Here is a 17,081-nt window from a genome sequence, read left to right as displayed (position 1 = left end):
TCTTCTTTTTCTTTTTTCTTTTTTCTTTTTGGCAGAATCAGGGATTGAACTCAGGCCCTTGCGCTTGCCAGGGAAGCACTTATTCTACTGAGCCATCTCCTCAGCCCCTATTTTTCTTCTCTTCTGGGTCACCAGAATGAAATGGATTTCCAGGATGCCAGATTAGCTGCTCACTTTTCATTAGAGAGGAACTCTGTAGTGCTTTGCTGCATGGTGGAGACTCCTATGAAGCAGAAAAGATGAGCAAACAGGAAGATTTGGTTAACTGATCTTTTTAGTGCTGGCTGAAAATGTATGCATTGGTGGTGGAGGGTGAGAGCCACAGAGGAATCTGCAGATGTGAGAATGCGCTTGCACACCTGGATCTGCTTATTACTCGTAAGGCAAAGTTCTTCTTAAGTTAAAGAAGCAGAGAAAAGCATCTGATGCATCTGTGGGTTTTTCATTTACTTTTTTTTTTTTTTTTCTTCTAATGCTAGAGTCAAACCCAGGGCCTTGCAGATGCTTGACAAGGGCTGTCCTACTGAACCACATCCTAAGCCCCTTGGGCTTAGTTTTTCATTCAAACTTATGACAATTTTTTGCTGTTTAAAATATTAAATACATTTGCTTTCATACTATTCACAGAAATTGCTACTAAATCTATATCCTAAGTGTGTAGCCACAGGATGAGTCCAAACAGGTCCCAGAGTGAGGATGTAAAGTAACTAAGCTCCCTTCCCTCCCCTCCCCCTCCCCCTTCCCCTCCTCTACACCTCTATCTTTCCTCCCTTCCCTGCCCTCCCCTCCACCTCTCCTCCCCCCCTCTCCTTCCCTTTCCCTTTCCTTCTTTCCCTTCCCCTCCTCCCCTCCCCTCCCTTCCCTTCCCTTCCCTTCCTTCCTCTTTTTTGTTTAAAAACATATATATTATATTGATGTACTAATGACATTATTCAGGCATATAAAACCTTTTACTTCTCTTCAATATGGAAACATCCTGAAATTTCTCCCATGACAACTCAAATTCTCTCCAGCTCTTTATTCTGGGGCTTTCTTTTGTTTTTATTCATCTTGATTTTCAAATCAACTTTTCCCTTTTTGGCTTTAGGCACAGAATCGATGCTTTGTTCATTTTAATTAAATTTTAAAATGATCATTGCAACCATCTCAATTAGCAACTATTCTAATAGAATTCCTGGAAAACATTGAAAGAATATGTGGCTATAAGAACACCACTATAAGGGGAGTGTTGGTTGCTCCTTTTTTTTTTTTTTTTTTTTTTTTTAACTCTAAGGTAGCAACACTCTGAGGCAGAAGGATTGCTGAGTTTGAGACCAGCCTGGGGTACAAAGTGAGCTCAAGGGCAGTCTGAACTGCATAGTGAGACCCTGCCTCAAAAAGACAAAAAAGCGGGCCAGCCAAATAGCTCAGTGGACTAAAGTACCTGCTTAAGCAAAGTGCCGTGGCTGGGTTCAATCCCTGGTGCGCACTGAGATGGTGATGATGGAGACTGGGTGTGGTGGTGTGTGCCTGTAATCCCAGCACTTGGGAGGCTGAAAATAGGAGAATCTCTACGAGAGTCCTGTCTGTGTAGTGAGACCCTGTACTAAATACATAAAAAAGAAAAAAAAAATACAAAAAAGCTGGGAGATAGTGGCATAAGTGCATTCCTGGCAAGTGCAAGGTCCTGAGTTTGATTCCTGGTACAAAACAAAACAAAACAAAACAAAACAAAACAAAACAAAACAAAGCAACAGATAAAAAAGGAAACCCTCCAGGTTAGTTCATGTCTTTAAGGCTTTTCTGTGTTAATGTCATTGTCTTCCCATCATCATTCAAACTTTGGTGCACACACTGACTACCCAGCATGGGGCCATTCTCAAAGCATCTCGCTAGCATTCCTTTGTTTCTCAGATTTCCAAATAGATAATACTTTGTATTTCAAGTGGCATATTTTAGAACAAACACAAATCTGTGCTTCACTGTTCTATTTCACTTGCATATAGTAACATTCTATTTGACCTTGAGCCCTCAGAATTAAGAAGCAAGTCAGTAGTTTAGGGATTGTACGGTACTATGTCATTTCTCAGAATGTACCTTGGCATTTGCAAAATAAAACAGGAGGGGGTGAAAGTTTGCTTACTTCTGCTTCTGTAGCACTCTACCAGTGTAACCGACAGCGTGAGATTTGGGGCATTCCCACCGGCCTTTGCTCATTTCATTCATTGAAATCTCACAGGTGTTGACATTTTGTTCTACATACAGCACTCATAGTACAGTGTACACTATTGTTATCAGATTTGTAGGTCCAGGATAGGTCCTGGGTGCCTGGGTTGTAATACTCCCTGGTGGCCCTGGAACTACTTTTGAGAAACTCTTTTGAGCCAAAAGTTTATTTTGAATAAAGTTGTAGGATGATTCTTTCCAAACTTGTGAGGCATTCGAAGTGTGCGTAAATATTGTGTTACTGGTCTGTTTATAATTCTTCAACAGTGTAGAATTAGTAATGACTCCTTTGGCCTTGCCAGTGAAATGTTATGCCATGCTTTCTTCTCTGCAGTTTTATTGGTGTAGAGTATATTAACATGCCTGAGACTACCATTTATCAGGAATGGGAAGAAACTAAACTCAAGTTGCAATATTTTTTCTCACTTCAGTTTCTGTAGATACAATATTTGTTACCAGTTGATCTCAGATTTTTTATTTCCTTTTGGAGAAAAGCTTCACGGTAGTTCAAAGCAAAGTACTGTCTTAGTAATGGTCAGTATTTGATAATGCTAATATTGACCTTGAAGTCAAAGAGGGTACTGACATGTTAAAATCAAGCCTCAGGTTTGATTTCAACATCAGACATTTCTATTAGTGTTCATTCTCTGAAAATGAAAATGATAAATAAAAAAATCTTAATGCAATTTTTGATTAACTCCAGCAAAATAAAACAGGTGTGGGTCAATGTATTCCATGAACTCATGAAGTCATGATAATAATAGGTCAATACTCAAAATATGGCCCTCTCCCTTCTTTTTAAAACTTTGTGGATGCCCCTCTTACAGATGGATGTAGCCTTCTTTAGTTTTCATTTCTTTATTTTTAAAACATTTTTATTCTTTTGGTATAGGATCTCGCTCCACAGTTCATACTGATAGCAATCCTCCTGTCTCAGTCTCGTCAGTGCTCGGATTACAGGCATGCACTATCACGCCCTGTTTTGGAGCCAGCATGGTACACTCAGAGTTGTGGTACCGCTGGCATGGCATGGGTACCCTGGATCAAACTCGGGACCTTGCACCTGCCAGATAGGTGCTTAGGCTGCTAAGCTATCTCCCCAGCCCAGATCTCATCTTCTTTAGATGATACATTGAAAGATGGGGAATTAAAAGAATCATGGTAGACCTCAAGTACTTATGATTATAGATGATCAGAATTCCTGAATGACTTAATTTATTATTTCTTATCTTTTTAGGGACTTTCTTCCTCGAGGATCAGGCATCGTGACAAGACGACCTCTTGTGCTGCAGCTTGTTACTTCTAAAGCAGGTAATGGATGAGTTGCTGACTGCATGGACGAGCACTCTGCTGACACCTGTCATTTCATTCCTGGGTGCTGGCTTGTGCCCATAGAAGCGCTCTTGTGACCACTTTGTTTAGGCAGCTGCCTGTATCTCTCTCCACAATGCTTCTTTTCTGGTTTCTCTTTTAATTCTTTCTTTATGTTAGGGAGAAATTCTCATTTGCCTATAGTTTTTATTTAAAAGTTACTTTTTATGGCTGGAAAATAATATAATAATGAAATAATACTTGCTCATTGTAGTCCATCTATATAATTTTACATACAATATATACTTCGTTTTGCATATCTGAGTTACAAAATTCAATAACCATACCTAAGAGTGGCTCAGTTATATGGTCACTGTAAGTTTAATTGCTTAAAGAACTGACAATTTTCCAAAGTATTGCACCAATTTACATTCCCACCTGTCCCACCTGTAGTTATGACATTTCCAGTCCCCACAGCCCTGCCATCATCTGCAGGTGTAGAGTAGCAGGTCTCATGATGGATGTTCCTGTGTCTCTCTTGTCCCTGATGTTGGGTACCTATTCATGTGTTCTTAATCATTCATGGGTCTCAACTGGAGAAATACCTGTTCATCTTCTTTGATCATTTAGAAATTGTATTTTTATTATTGAGTTTTAAGAATTCTTCATATATGCTAATACAAGTCCCTTATCAGATACATGGTTTATAAAAATTACTCCTATTCTGTGGATTGGCTTTCTACTCAATGTGTTCTTTGAAACATGACATTTTTTTTTTAATTTTAAAGAGGAAAAAACTTGAAAATTTTAGAACAAAATAATAGGCGGGTACAATGGTTAACACATTACATACTATCTGTAAATTTGTTACTCAGAGTATAAGATAGGGGCATTTAATTGTGCAAACAATATCAGCACAAACCTTTCCTTTCATTTAACTAAAAGAAACTAATACTATAACTATCTTAACTATCCTATACACATATATATGTATATGTACATAGTATATCTACATATGTATAATATACACATGCATATATAAATACATGTATATTTTTCTTGCTTTTCCTTTCCCCCATCACAGTTTCTCTTTCCTTTTGAACTGTTTCTTCTTATTGTACAATATCCATCATATGCTTTGGATCTTACTTTTTCAGCTTCTCACACGAGGGAGATAGTACCATGTTTGCACATTTCTGTCAGGTTTATTTCCCTTATGAATATGGTCTCGAGTTGTATCCACTCACCTATAAAAGTCTCCAGTTTATTTTTCTTTATGGCTAAATAGTACTCCATTGTATCAAAAAACCACATCTTTTTTATCCATTCCTTGGTTGATGGGAATTTGGGTTGTGAAACATGAGTTTTGAAGTTTGATAAATCCAATTTATTTTATTATTATATATTTGGTTGAGGTTACTTGGCATTCTGTATGCTTCAGTTCCCTGAATATCAGATTGTTTCCTCCTATTTGGGAAGTTTTCTGCTATTACTTCTGCCCATATTTTTTAATGTCCTTTGTATTGACTCCTTCTTTCTCATTGATGCCTATTAGTCTCACATTGTTCATTTTTGCATCATCTTGCAGGTGATGGATTATTTTTTTCCTGCATCCTCGATGTTTTTAAGAGATCCTTTCTTACCTTTTCACTAGCTGCACCAGCATCTTCAAAATCCGAAACTCTGTCTTCACTTTCATGTAAACGGTTTCGCAAGCTTATGATTGAGATTTTAAATTCCTCTATATCTCTTTGACTCTGCTTCATGCAATCTATTTCTTTCCTGTATTGCTCATTCAAGGAATCTGTCATTTTTCTAATCTCTATTTTTTTTTATCAATGTCTTCTTTAGAAGCAGTTATTAATTCTTTTACTGTAGTTTTTTTTTTCAGATTGTGTTTCCTCCTTATGTTTCTGTAGTTGATTCTGTACTTCAGATGCTATGAGTTCCGAGAATTATTTTCTTATTTCAGAAAATTCCACTCTGAGTTCCTCTATAGCTTTCTGCTGTTGCTTATTTACTATCGACGCTATCAATTCGTACATTTGAGCTGAGCTAGTAGAAAAGAATTCCAGGGCCAGGGAGATGGCTTAGAGGAATAAGCACTTCCCTTGCAAGAGCAAGGGCATGAGTTCAATCCCTGGTTCCACCAAAAATACATAAATAAATAGAAATGGTGTTTAAGAAAAGAATTCCACTCTGAGTTCCTCTATGACTTTCTCCTCTTGCTTATTTACTATCAATGCTATTAATTCATACATTTGAGCCGAGCTAGTGTCCTCTGCACTTGTTCTGGATGGGTATTGGGTTTCCTCCATATGTTTCTGCATTTGGTTCTTTACTTCAGATGTTATTAATTCAAGGATTTCTTTTTTCATTTCCAATCTGAGTTCCTCTATACCTTTCTGCAGCTGTTTCTTTATTTCAGAAACTGTTGTTTCATTGCTTTCAGCTGTGTGATTCCCAATTTGTTCTGTGTTAGTGTCCTCTGCACTTGTTATGGGTGGGCTTGGGTTCTGAGATTGCATTTTGCTCCTTCTCATTGTCATTTTGTGTATCATTGTCTTCTGACCTTTGTTGTAGAGCTTTGGTACAGTTTTAACCTTAGCATGTACTGAAGTTCAGGTGCAGATCTACAAAGTTTGGATTTATCCAGGTGTGCCTGGCTTGGGTCTGGCTGCTGTGCTCAACTCCTTCCTTCTGCTGCCCTTCGGGGTGAACCTGTTGTGCCCCTCTGGCAAGATGTTCTGCTCACTGGACTAGCTGGGTGGTTCTGTCCCCTACACTCTCTGCAGGGATTGCAGCTGCAGGATTTCACCTCAGACCTGTATGCCAGGCTTGAGATGAGTCTGGAGGGGACAAGGTGGAGTAGTGGGGAGAGGCAGCTCTTCCACACACTCACTGGGCCTGGTCTAGGACTGGATCTGGGAGTCCTCAGAACAGGGCAGAAATTCTCACTGGGTAGGCAGGGTTGGGGTTGCTGCGGAGTTATGGTGGGGCCCTAAGAGGGTGGAAGAGGGTCTCACCCACGCTGTGCCTGTGCTGGGACCGGCAGGTCCCGCTGGCGCAGGGTAGCCAGAAGCTCTCCCACACACTCCTGGTGTCTGTTCTTGAACTGGATCTGGGGGTCCTTCGAATGCGGCAGAAATTCTCATGCAGTGGGCGGGGTGGGAGGGTGCTGTGGAGTGTTAGGCATGGGTACAAGGGGTTGAAGAGGGCCTTATCCACACTGCCCCTGGGCTGGGTCCTGTAGGTCTCTCTGGTGCAGGGTAGTTGGAAGCTCTCCCACACACTCACTGGGCCTGGACTAGGACTGGATCTGGGGGTTGCCGGAATGCAGCAGAAATTCCTACTAGGTGGGTTGGGTGTGAGGGGTGCTGCGGAGTGGTGGTGGGGGTCCCAAGGGGGTGGAAGAGGGTCTCACCCACCCTGTGCCTGTGGGACCGGTAGGTCTGCCTGGCCCATGGTAGACCAAAGCTTTCCCACACACTCACTAGGCCTGGGCTTGATCTGGAGAAACATCTTAATATATAAAGTTTTACTCATTATACTTGTAAAACACATTTATATTCAAAAGAAAGGTTAATGTTCAGCACAGTTGTATTCCTTTACATGTGTTTCATTAAATTTTTTTTGTGGCACTGGTGATTGAACCCAGGGTCTGTCTCCTACATGCTAGGCTAGTACTCCGAGTAACATTCCAGCTCTTATAATTAATTAATTAATTAATTACTTTGCTTAATTACTCAGGATTACCCTGATCTTGTGGTCTTCTTGCATCAGCTACTTAGCTTGAATGTCAACTACCACTGAGTCTGGTTTTGTTTAGTTATTTTAATTTAGTTCTTGTAATATTGGGTATTAAACCCGTGTTCTTTACACTGAACTATCTCCCCAGCTCTTTTTATTTTTATATTTTTAAATTTTGAGACAGTTTCTCACTAAGTCATGGAGTTGCCACAGCAAGGTTTGAACTCAGGATCCTCTTGCTGTAGCAATCTATAGTGCTGGGATTACAGGCATACTTCACCAGTTTTGACATTGGCTTTTTCACTTTATCTTAAATCTATTTTCACGTATACTACTAAAATGGTTTTCCCCAGTCTTCCTTATAGCACATTCTTTTATAATGACCTTTATGTATTCCTAAATTTTGTTTAGCATCAAAGAATATAAATTTAGGAATAAATTTGATAAAAGGTGTTCCTAAAACTTGTTCTCTGAAAACTACAAAGTGTCATTGAAAGAAATTAAAGAAAGTTTATTTAATTTGTTTAATTGAGAGAACATTCTATATTCATTAGTTTTATGGATTCATAGTTTGCTTTCATATAAACCTGTCAGGGCTATGCTCTTCTCCCCACTTCATAGTTTTTTAGGAGTTCTTTTTTAGACATGTCTAGAATAATTTTGTAAAAACTAAGCTGATTCCTCTAGAATTATTTTAAATCAATAGATTTGTAAGAAAATAATTAGTATCTTTAAAGTATTAATTATTTGTCTAATCAAAGGATGATATGGTACCATCATTTACTTTTGTATTTTTTGGCAATATATTTGCTGGTCATTGTGTAGGGTCCATACATTTCTTGTTAATTTATTTGTATTTATTTTTATTATCCCTAATTTTTAAAACAGGGTTTTCCCCATTGTGTTTTTTTAAAACTCTGAATTATTCATTTTGTGAAAATGCATGCTTTTTTATTTTAATTTTTTAATTAATAATTTTGGTCTATATTTAGCAAACGAAAATATTTTTTGGTCCCTTGAAATTTTAGCGATACTCATTTCATCTGCATTTTGAAATATATTTAGAGAGCTGGCCAAATAGCTCAGCTGATTAAAGTGCCTGGAAGCAAGCGCAGGGCCCAAAGGTTTGATCCCCTGGCCTGCCGTGCGGGCCCTACCCCCAGGGCGCACTGAGACAGCAATTGAGACTGGAGGTGGTGGTCCCAGCTCTTGGGAGGCTGTAAACAATCAGATCACTACGGATCACTACTGCAAACAGCCTAGTAGAGAGACCCTGAACATCCTGTAGGCCCTTCCCTAAAACACAAAATAAATAAATTAAAAAAAAATGTATTCAGTAAAACTTATGCAAATGCTGGGATCGTCAAGAAAAGAGACTTATTGACCAGAATATTGATAAACTCCTTTGACTTTGGGGTTCTTTTTGGTCAGTACTGATTAAGAAAAAATACTTTTAGGTTGAGCTCCTTCAAGATGGCAGAGCACATACCTCTGACCCTTTTTGTACCAGCTCCCTAATCCTGCCTTTTCTATGGCCCTGGCCATTCTTTTCTTATTCCCATTGTGCAGTGAGGACCACACCACACATTCCATCTGTCTTTTCATGTAGATTAGAGTAAAAATTGCTCCCTTAGGGAAAGCTTCTCATTTTTACCATGCTTCACAGACCCCTAAACAGGGCTCTGCATGCGTAGCACTCTATGATTTCAGTTGAGAACCAGGCTCATTTATTTTTTCCCATTCAAAGTAGACTATTCATAGAGAAATCCTTTGTTGCTATGGGCTTATATTGATGGAGGGCTTATGAACTCTGGGAAGAAGCAAGCTAGGATGTACATCTATGCTCATAATTTTACTTGAGCCTTTAGGTCTTAATTGGGGCTGGTTCCATCAGTCACTTTACTCTTCATAATTGGCTCATTCAACAAATATTGATTAAGGGACTCCTATGTGCCAGGCAAACATTACTGTCTTCCTGGGACTTATATTCCAGCTGAAGGAAAACAGTATGCAAGCAAAATAAATACACAGAATGTTAGGTGATCAAGAAAGAGGGTATTCAAGCCTTGCTGGGAGTTGTGTGGGAAAGAGGAAGTTAGGAGATGGTAAGGTGGGAACCACTTATGTGTTTGAGGTTTAACAGAGAGGCCAGCATACCTGAGGGTGCACTGAATGCTGAGGGAAAAGAGACCTTAGAAAGGAGCACTGTATGAAGATTAGAACTGTAGAGTAGCGGTCACATGATGCAAGAGAGTGAAAGCCTAGGCTAGAGTGGCTGAGCTATCAGAGGGTGGGTTAGAATAATTCCTTACATATGAGGAGGAAGGAGGGACACTTCTATTTCAACCAAACAGAAAGAGGAAAAGGTGGGAGCAGTTATAGGTAAGTCTGTATAATGATAAGAGAGTTGAAAGATTCCTTATGTGATGCCTTTAATTGTTCTAGGAAATAGGACACAAAGTGTGCTAGTGATCATTTTTCTTTTCCCATTCCCATAGTTACATGTCTCATCCTCTCCTCAGTGCCTGGTTACACTGGCAGGAAACATTACTATCATTACTACTACTATAACTACTACTACTACTACATTATTTAGAACCAGGCTTTGCTCTTGGTTGTGATGAAATGCCTCTTGGGTTCAACTATGCACATATTACTGTTTGTTTGTCTTGGTAGGGAATTGTTTAGTTCCTAATTTTTAAAATATCTTAAAGCATGGTAAATAGTTACATGTTTTTCATTGAGTGTCATTTTGGCTCTTATAGAGAAGTAACTTAAAATTTCTTTGATATGTTCATTTTTTATTTATCCTTATGGTCCTAAGATATCATTGATTACCATAACGTACACTTTACTGCATGAAGTAACTCTGCCAGTATATTTAGGTTACTTACTCTTTTGTCCCTTCCTGTATATCTGTTCATCACTGTTACATTATCAGATCAAAGTTACACTAGTCAGCAGAAAAGAATCTCTGTTTCTTTGGACTTTCTCCTGTTAGTATTTGCAGTTCTTAAAAGCCCAGTGCTATATCCTAGTGCTCCCAGTAAACAGGGCTGCCGGCCTGGCTCTTTACAGAGGGTTATGCTGACACCTGCACTCAGAGATAGTGGCCAAAGGCAGGAAGAGCATTTTCCAGCTTAGCCTGGAGGCTATGCCAGTGCCTGGTCCAGGGAAATGGAATGTCCCAAACCATTTGGCTATTCAGTAATGCCATGAGTCTTCCATCCAAACTATAGAAACTCTTTTGAAGAGATTCATAGGCCCAGGACAGGTTCTGTGTACATAACTATAATGATGAGTGGCTATTATTTTTTTTCAGCATTCATCAACATTGTCAGCACTGTATATTTAATGATATTTTTATCTAATCCTTAAAAGAACTTTATGTGACAGACATTGTAATTCCCATTTTAGAAAAAGAGACACAGCAAGGTTGAACAATTTATCCAAAGCCACACAATTGTCAGTATAGTAATGGCATTTTAAAAATAGGAAACTCTTATTGTTTTCATACTTGCAAGACATTCTGCATATTTTATGTAAAGAAATACAAATATTTACATAATAAACATGGATTTTTTTGCTAATTTAAATTTCAATTAAATTTCTAGTGTAGTTTCTATTTGTGACATTTAACTGTCTCTGCTTACCCTGGTATTAGTTGTTCAACCAAGCAACTAGTTAGAAACCCTGAGTTTTGTCCTATGTAATTTGTTTTCAGATATTAATGCTTTTTATGTAGTAAGTACCTACATTTATTAAAGATTGCATGATGGTAGCAGAAACAGGAACAAGAGTGAAGGGGAAAAGAGGCTGAAGGGCAAAAGGGACCGAAGGGCAAACGGAAAAAGGGACCCAAGTGAGGAGAAAAAAAGGTGGATATTAATGCTTTCATGGTTTGTGTCTGGATGTCCCCCCAAAGCCTCATGTGGTCATGGGGTGGGCTTTTCACGAAGCAGATGAATCTAGAATTTCTGAGTTGGTGATTGGTTTATTGTCTAGTGCTGTGATTTGCGGTATGAGTCCTACATCTGCCCTAGAGTGAGTAGCTTGCATACCCATATAAGAAAAGAAACATGGCTTGCTCCTCCCCGTTTGGCTCTTGTTGCTTTTGCTATCTTCTGTGACTATGAACAGTCACCCCTTACCATACTGCTTTGCCTTGGTGCCAGCTGATTATGTACTGAAACCTGCACAAGCTGTGAGTCAAATAAACATTTCCTCCCTTAATTTTTGATATTGGTTATTTTGTCTCAGCAATGAGAGAAAAATAAATAAAAATGAATTTGGTATCAGAAAAGGGGTCATTGCTATGACTATACCTGACCATGTGATTCAAGAACCTTTGGGAATGCTTGTGGGAAGAGTTTGGAGAAGTTCAGTGATGTCTTCTGGAAGAGTAGAGCTGAAACATCTTAGGCTGTTCTGTATGGGAGATTCCAGTAAGAATTCAGAAGACTGAGAGAAATCCTTCTGGGAAAGAACAGATTTGGGAGGTTTCTACTGGGAAGAAGGACTGCTCTGGTTGTTGGACTCCAGATGATGTGTGTTGGCAGAAAGTTTGTCTGCATTTTGCTCATGTCCAGAGACTTAGTCTGAGACCAAGGTAAGTGCAGCAGACTAAAGTGGCAGAAGAAATTTTAAGTCAGCCAAATGTTGAGGCTGTGGCTTGGCTACTATTGGGGACTTTTAGCTAGATATTTGTTGAGAATCAAGAGCAAAGAACCTAGAAGAATCATTTAAAATATTGTGAGTTTGGCCTGAAAGGAAGGGGCAGTAAAGCTGTGGGCTATAAAGATAGAGCAGAGGAGATCTTGACTGCTGAGAAGAAACAGGAGAATAAAAAAGGTAGTCTGAAGGCATCACAAGAGGCAGCAAATCACCCTTTGCAGCCTCAAAATTGCCAAAGTCAAAGACTTTGTTTTGAGAAGAAAGCCAGAGTTTCTGAGTTGTGATAGACATTGCACCATATCCTAGAATGGTAGTGGCTTCACTGTGTTCCAAAATGGTGGTGGCTGCACCATGTTTTGGAATGGTAACAGCCTAAAGAGCTTGTTCCTTAGAATTGGATTCAGAGTACTCAGCAATTCAGGCACTTGCTCTCTATATCCAAGAGGGAAGCCTGGCTACTGCTCTACTTGGTATCAGACCTTGGCACCTTCCATGTGGTGCTGATTTGAGGTGTATACAGAATGCAAGAATTGTGGGGCTAAGAAGGCTTCCACTTAGATTTCAGAAGGCCTGGGAGGCCAGGCAGTTTGACCCTGAGAGGGTAATATGTGAAGCTGTGACAATAAAGTAAAAGGTACAGTGCAGACTCCAGAAGTCTGGAGAAACAAGGAACAGGGATTGTCTGAGGAAACCTGCAAGGAAGGAGCAGAGCAGGTCCAAAAAAGAAGCCCCTGGGGGCCACATCTACCAGGAGTGCCATAGGGGCAGAGTCACCGAGCCCTTTAGAGTTCACAACTTGCCACAGGTTGCATAGAGTACTGCATATGGAACCACAGGACTTAATATTTGCCCTGCTGGATTGTGGACTTGCTTTGGTCCCATTCTTTTGTATCTCCTTGTTTGTAACTTTTGCTGTGAAAATGTCTATCTTGTACCACTGAATATTAGAAGGGTTTTCACTTTTTTTCATTTGTGCCAGGGTTCACAGCTAAGAGTTTGCCTTAGATCTTGGAGGACACTTGGAACTTGGAGTTTTCAGCAGTGCTGAAACTGTTAGGACCTTGGAAACTCTTAGAGGTGGACTAAATGCTGTTTTCATAAAGAGATTTGCATGAATCTTTGGGGAGCAGGGGCAGAATGTTAAGGTGTGTATCTAGATGTCCCCCCAAAGCCTCATGTGGTCATAGGGGGTGGGCTTTCTGAGAGTAGATGAATCTAGAGTTGCGATTGGTTCATTGCCTCATGCTGGGATTGAGGTATGAGTGCTACATCTACCCTAAGGTGGGTAGTCTGCATACAACATGAAAGGAAAAGAGGCTTGCTCCTCCCCTTTTGGCTTTTGTTGTCTTCCACACCATGAATGGTTGCTCCTTACCATTGTCACTCTGCCTTGGAGCCAGCTGATTATGGACTGAAACCTGTACAAATTGTGAGCTACATGAAACCTTTCCTCCCTTAATTTTGGGTGTTGAGTATTTTGTTTCAACAAAATAATGAGAGAAAAGTAATTTAGATAGTATCAAGCACAAAAAAATATATCCTAAGAAATCCTATAGTACTGTGAGAAAGGTAGGAAAAAGCACTATTTTCTTATTGATAACAGGTAAAATATTTTAAGGGATAAGATCATGGGAGCTTTGTTTTAGAGGATCATTCTGGAGACGGGGCTTGGGAGGACAGGAGCTGGACAAAGCACTGCTGGGGTGGTGGGGAGGGACTGTGGTGCCCACAGCAAGGAAGCCAGGAGAGATTCTCGCAGACAGCAGGCAGCTGCCCTGCCTCCTGCTGACTCTGGCTCATGCCAGCTCCCCATCTCCAGCTCTGTGCCTCGCTTCTCACCTGCATATTCAGTGACATCACCATGGCAGGGAAAGTCAGGAGCTGGTCACATAAGAGTCCTCACACTGGAAACTGGCCAGGGCACGCACCAGGGCTTTTCCTCCACTGGGCAGTCAGTCATTACGCACCTCCTAGCATGCCGTTGGTCTCCTCCTTCTCAACACTGAACCTTGCTGTTCACTAGTGAAGTCACATGTCAGCCAAGAAAGAATATATCGGAGCATGAGCTTTCTGATGAACTAGTGAGCATGTTGATCATACTAGAGTATGTATGCTTCACCAAATGATTCATTTGGGATTTGATGGGGCAACAGCTGAAGGAGAGGTACTTTTCACATTTAGGACCTCAGAATCTATGTCATTCTGTATTAAAGATTGCTGTGACGGACTTACCAGAGTGAATCCTATAGGTTGTGGTTAAAGGTGAATGCTTTTGTCTTCCTGAGAACTTCTCTATGCTAAAATATTTTTCTAATGCTGTTATATCATTTGCTCAGCATTATTTCAGTGACGTTAAGGTAGTGCAAGAAAACAAGATAGTTGGACAGGGGAGATAGATTGGTGGTCTAAATGCCTGACTGGCTAGCGCAAGGACTCAGGTTTGACCTCCTGTACCACATGCTGTGCAGATCCCGGAGCTCTGGGCAAGCCATGCAGGCCATGGAAACTGGGCATGGTGGCACATGCCTTATAATCCCAGTGCTGGGGAGGCTGAGACAGCAGGATCACTATGAGTCCAAGATACGTAGTGAGACTCTGTACCAAATAAATAAAAGATTGAGAAAAAAAAAAAAAAGAAAATGAGATAGTTGGTGTAAGAAATTCCAAAATCAACCAGTTCAAATGAAAGTATTCTTTGTTTTGTAAAAGTTTTCTTGCTGCTCTTTTTATACTATATTTATTATATTGTTAACCTATCAAAATTTGATTAACCACCTTCATTTGTACCTCCTGAACAATATTTGAAAAAACTCTTTGTGATTTTTAATATGTTAGAGAATGATTACTGCTCAGTTCAATATTTTGAGTGCCTGGTTAGAGTTGCTATAATCAATTTTTCCCCATACCCAGGCTCATCCTTTGGGTTTTCACACTGAGCAACATCTCCAGCCATTTTTAATTTTTTATTTTGAGACAAAATTTCACTAAGTCACTAGGCTGCCCAGACTGGACTCAAACTTGGAATCTTCCTGCCTCAGCCTCCCAGACTATTGGGATTATAGGTATGTGCCACCACCCCTGGGTAAGCAATAACTTGATAAAGAAAGATACCTGGTAACAGAAACCATCAAACAGGTTTTGGAGGCACCTGGTAATTGACAGTCTGATGTACAGATAACTGGTCTGAAAAGCATGTGAAGATGTTGAATCTCTGGTTGCAAGAAGGGCTGTGTGGAGACCTTTTAGAGAACAATGAAGTCTAGAGAAAAATCTCCACTTCTCACATGAGCTATTGGAAAGATGTATGTGCAGTAGTTAGATTTTAAATCTTGATTCACAGTCATTGATGAGGACTACTTTTCTACCTGCAAAAACTAGATCTACATAGTACAAATGTTGAAATATTGCTCTGAATAAAAGCACTAAAAAATTTAAAAACTGCATCTCTCATTTAGTTTTACATTTAAATATCTGAATTTAACTGGTACTTAGAATGTGATATGGGTAAGTGTTTTTCTTTTTTCACTATAACAAATTAACCCCATGGTGGAAACAAATGTGCCTTTGAAGGGCTGGCCAAATTGCCCAACGGATTAAAGCACCTGCTTAGGTAGACACAGGAGCTGGCATTTTGCTCCCCAGGCCTGCTGTTCTGGCTCCACCCCTGGGGCACGCTGAGAGGGCGATTGAGACTGGATGTGGTGGCACACACCTGTAATCCCAGCACTTGGGAGGCTGTAAACAGGAGGATCGCTATGAGTCTGATCTACACAGTGAGACCCTGTACTCCCTGTCCTAAATACCCACCCTCTAAAAAAAAGAAGATAAAAAAGAAACAAATGTACCTTTGAAAACATCCTTTCTTACCAACAGTTTTGACCTTGTTCTGCCTCAGAATGGAGGAATCATGCATTAAGGTCCTTTGAATGCAAGTACCCTTAAAGTCAACGCACATAAAGGGCCGGCCAGATAGTTCAGCAGACTAAAGTGCCTGCTTAGGCAGAGCGCAGTGGCTGGGTTTGACAATGGGCGTGCCATGCCGGCCCCGACCCTGGGACAGGCTGACAGGGCGATTGAGACTGGGCGTGGTGGCACACGCCTATAATTCCAGTGCTTGGGAGGCTGAAAACAGGAGGACCACTAGGAGTCCGATCTGTGTAGTGAGACCCTACAGACCCTGGACCCTGTAGACCCTGACTAAATACGTTAAAACAAACAACAACAACAACAACAACAAAACGCCAATGCACATGAGCTACCCTGGGGAGCATTTTAAAAGATGCTGAAGATATTATTTGGTTCATTGGGTCTGGGCATGCACAGCAAGCAGAAGCACTGAAAAGACACCAGGATTTGGAAGCAGGTGCATTTATGTCAAGGGGTATGGATCGGGACCAATCCCAAAACATCAGGCCCTAATCTCTGGTGACTTTTCTGCTGTCTGATATTGAGCTCAGTGCCAGCACCTTGCCCCCGTGCTTCAGGAACCCGAGCATATTCATAGACTGTGGGAAACTGACAGTCTGAAAACACTACGTTTTGTTGTTAGGTAACCAAATTGCCTTCTAGGCACAAGCGCAGAACTGCAGAACCGAAAGCCATTGCTAGAATCTCTGACGCTGCATTTCTCCTCCCATTCACAGCCAGCTCCGCCTCCTTGATTTCGCCTAAGTCTAGGAGTTTCCAGTGACCCCAAAGAAAGTCATGCAGTTGTGAAGCGTGTGATTTTAATTCTGGGAAAAGTAAATTGGAAAATATGTGGCAAGGGAGTTTGACAGTGGGAATATTGCCTTTCCCAAATGGTTTGAGGCTTACTGGCTTAGAAGGGGTCAAAGATATTCTTGTAGGGGAATGCTTTGCATTTAAAAAAAAAATACAATGTAATTTTTATTACAGATACAATGTAATAAATAAATAACCTCTCAGAGGTCTTTGATAGAAAACATGCTTGTGACCCAGTCCTAGCCCAGGTCCCGTGAGTGTGTGGAGAGCTTCCTGCTACCCTACGCCAACGGGCCCAGTCCCAGCCCAGGCGCAGCGTGGGCCAGACCCACTCCCACCCCCTCGGGCTGCCCCCCACCACTCCGCCGTACCTACCCCACCCCTCCCGCCCAGTAGGAATTTCTGCCGAGTTCCAGGAA

The 17,081-nt window shown here is 40.7% G+C and overlaps 1 protein-coding gene across 5 annotated transcripts in view; it reads left to right on the top strand.

Moving 5' to 3' along the window:
* Dnm3 (dynamin 3) overlaps nt 1-17,081 on the top strand; it is a 626,878-nt gene that overhangs the window by 90,859 nt on the left and 518,938 nt on the right. For all 5 annotated transcript variants that reach the window (XM_023710359.1, XM_023710362.1, XM_004626802.2 and 2 more), the window contains exon 2: nt 3,443-3,516. In XM_023710359.1, coding sequence (XP_023566127.1) covers nt 3,443-3,516 — 74 coding nt within the window. The remainder of the gene's footprint in view (nt 1-3,442; nt 3,517-17,081) is intronic.

Source organism: Octodon degus, unplaced genomic scaffold (genome assembly GCF_000260255.1).
Source record: "Octodon degus isolate 3935 unplaced genomic scaffold, OctDeg1.0 scaffold00017, whole genome shotgun sequence".
Lineage (NCBI taxonomy): Eukaryota > Metazoa > Chordata > Mammalia > Rodentia > Octodontidae > Octodon > Octodon degus.
Note: the sequence above shows the minus strand (reverse complement) of the source record. Positions and strands in the feature narration are given on the sequence as shown.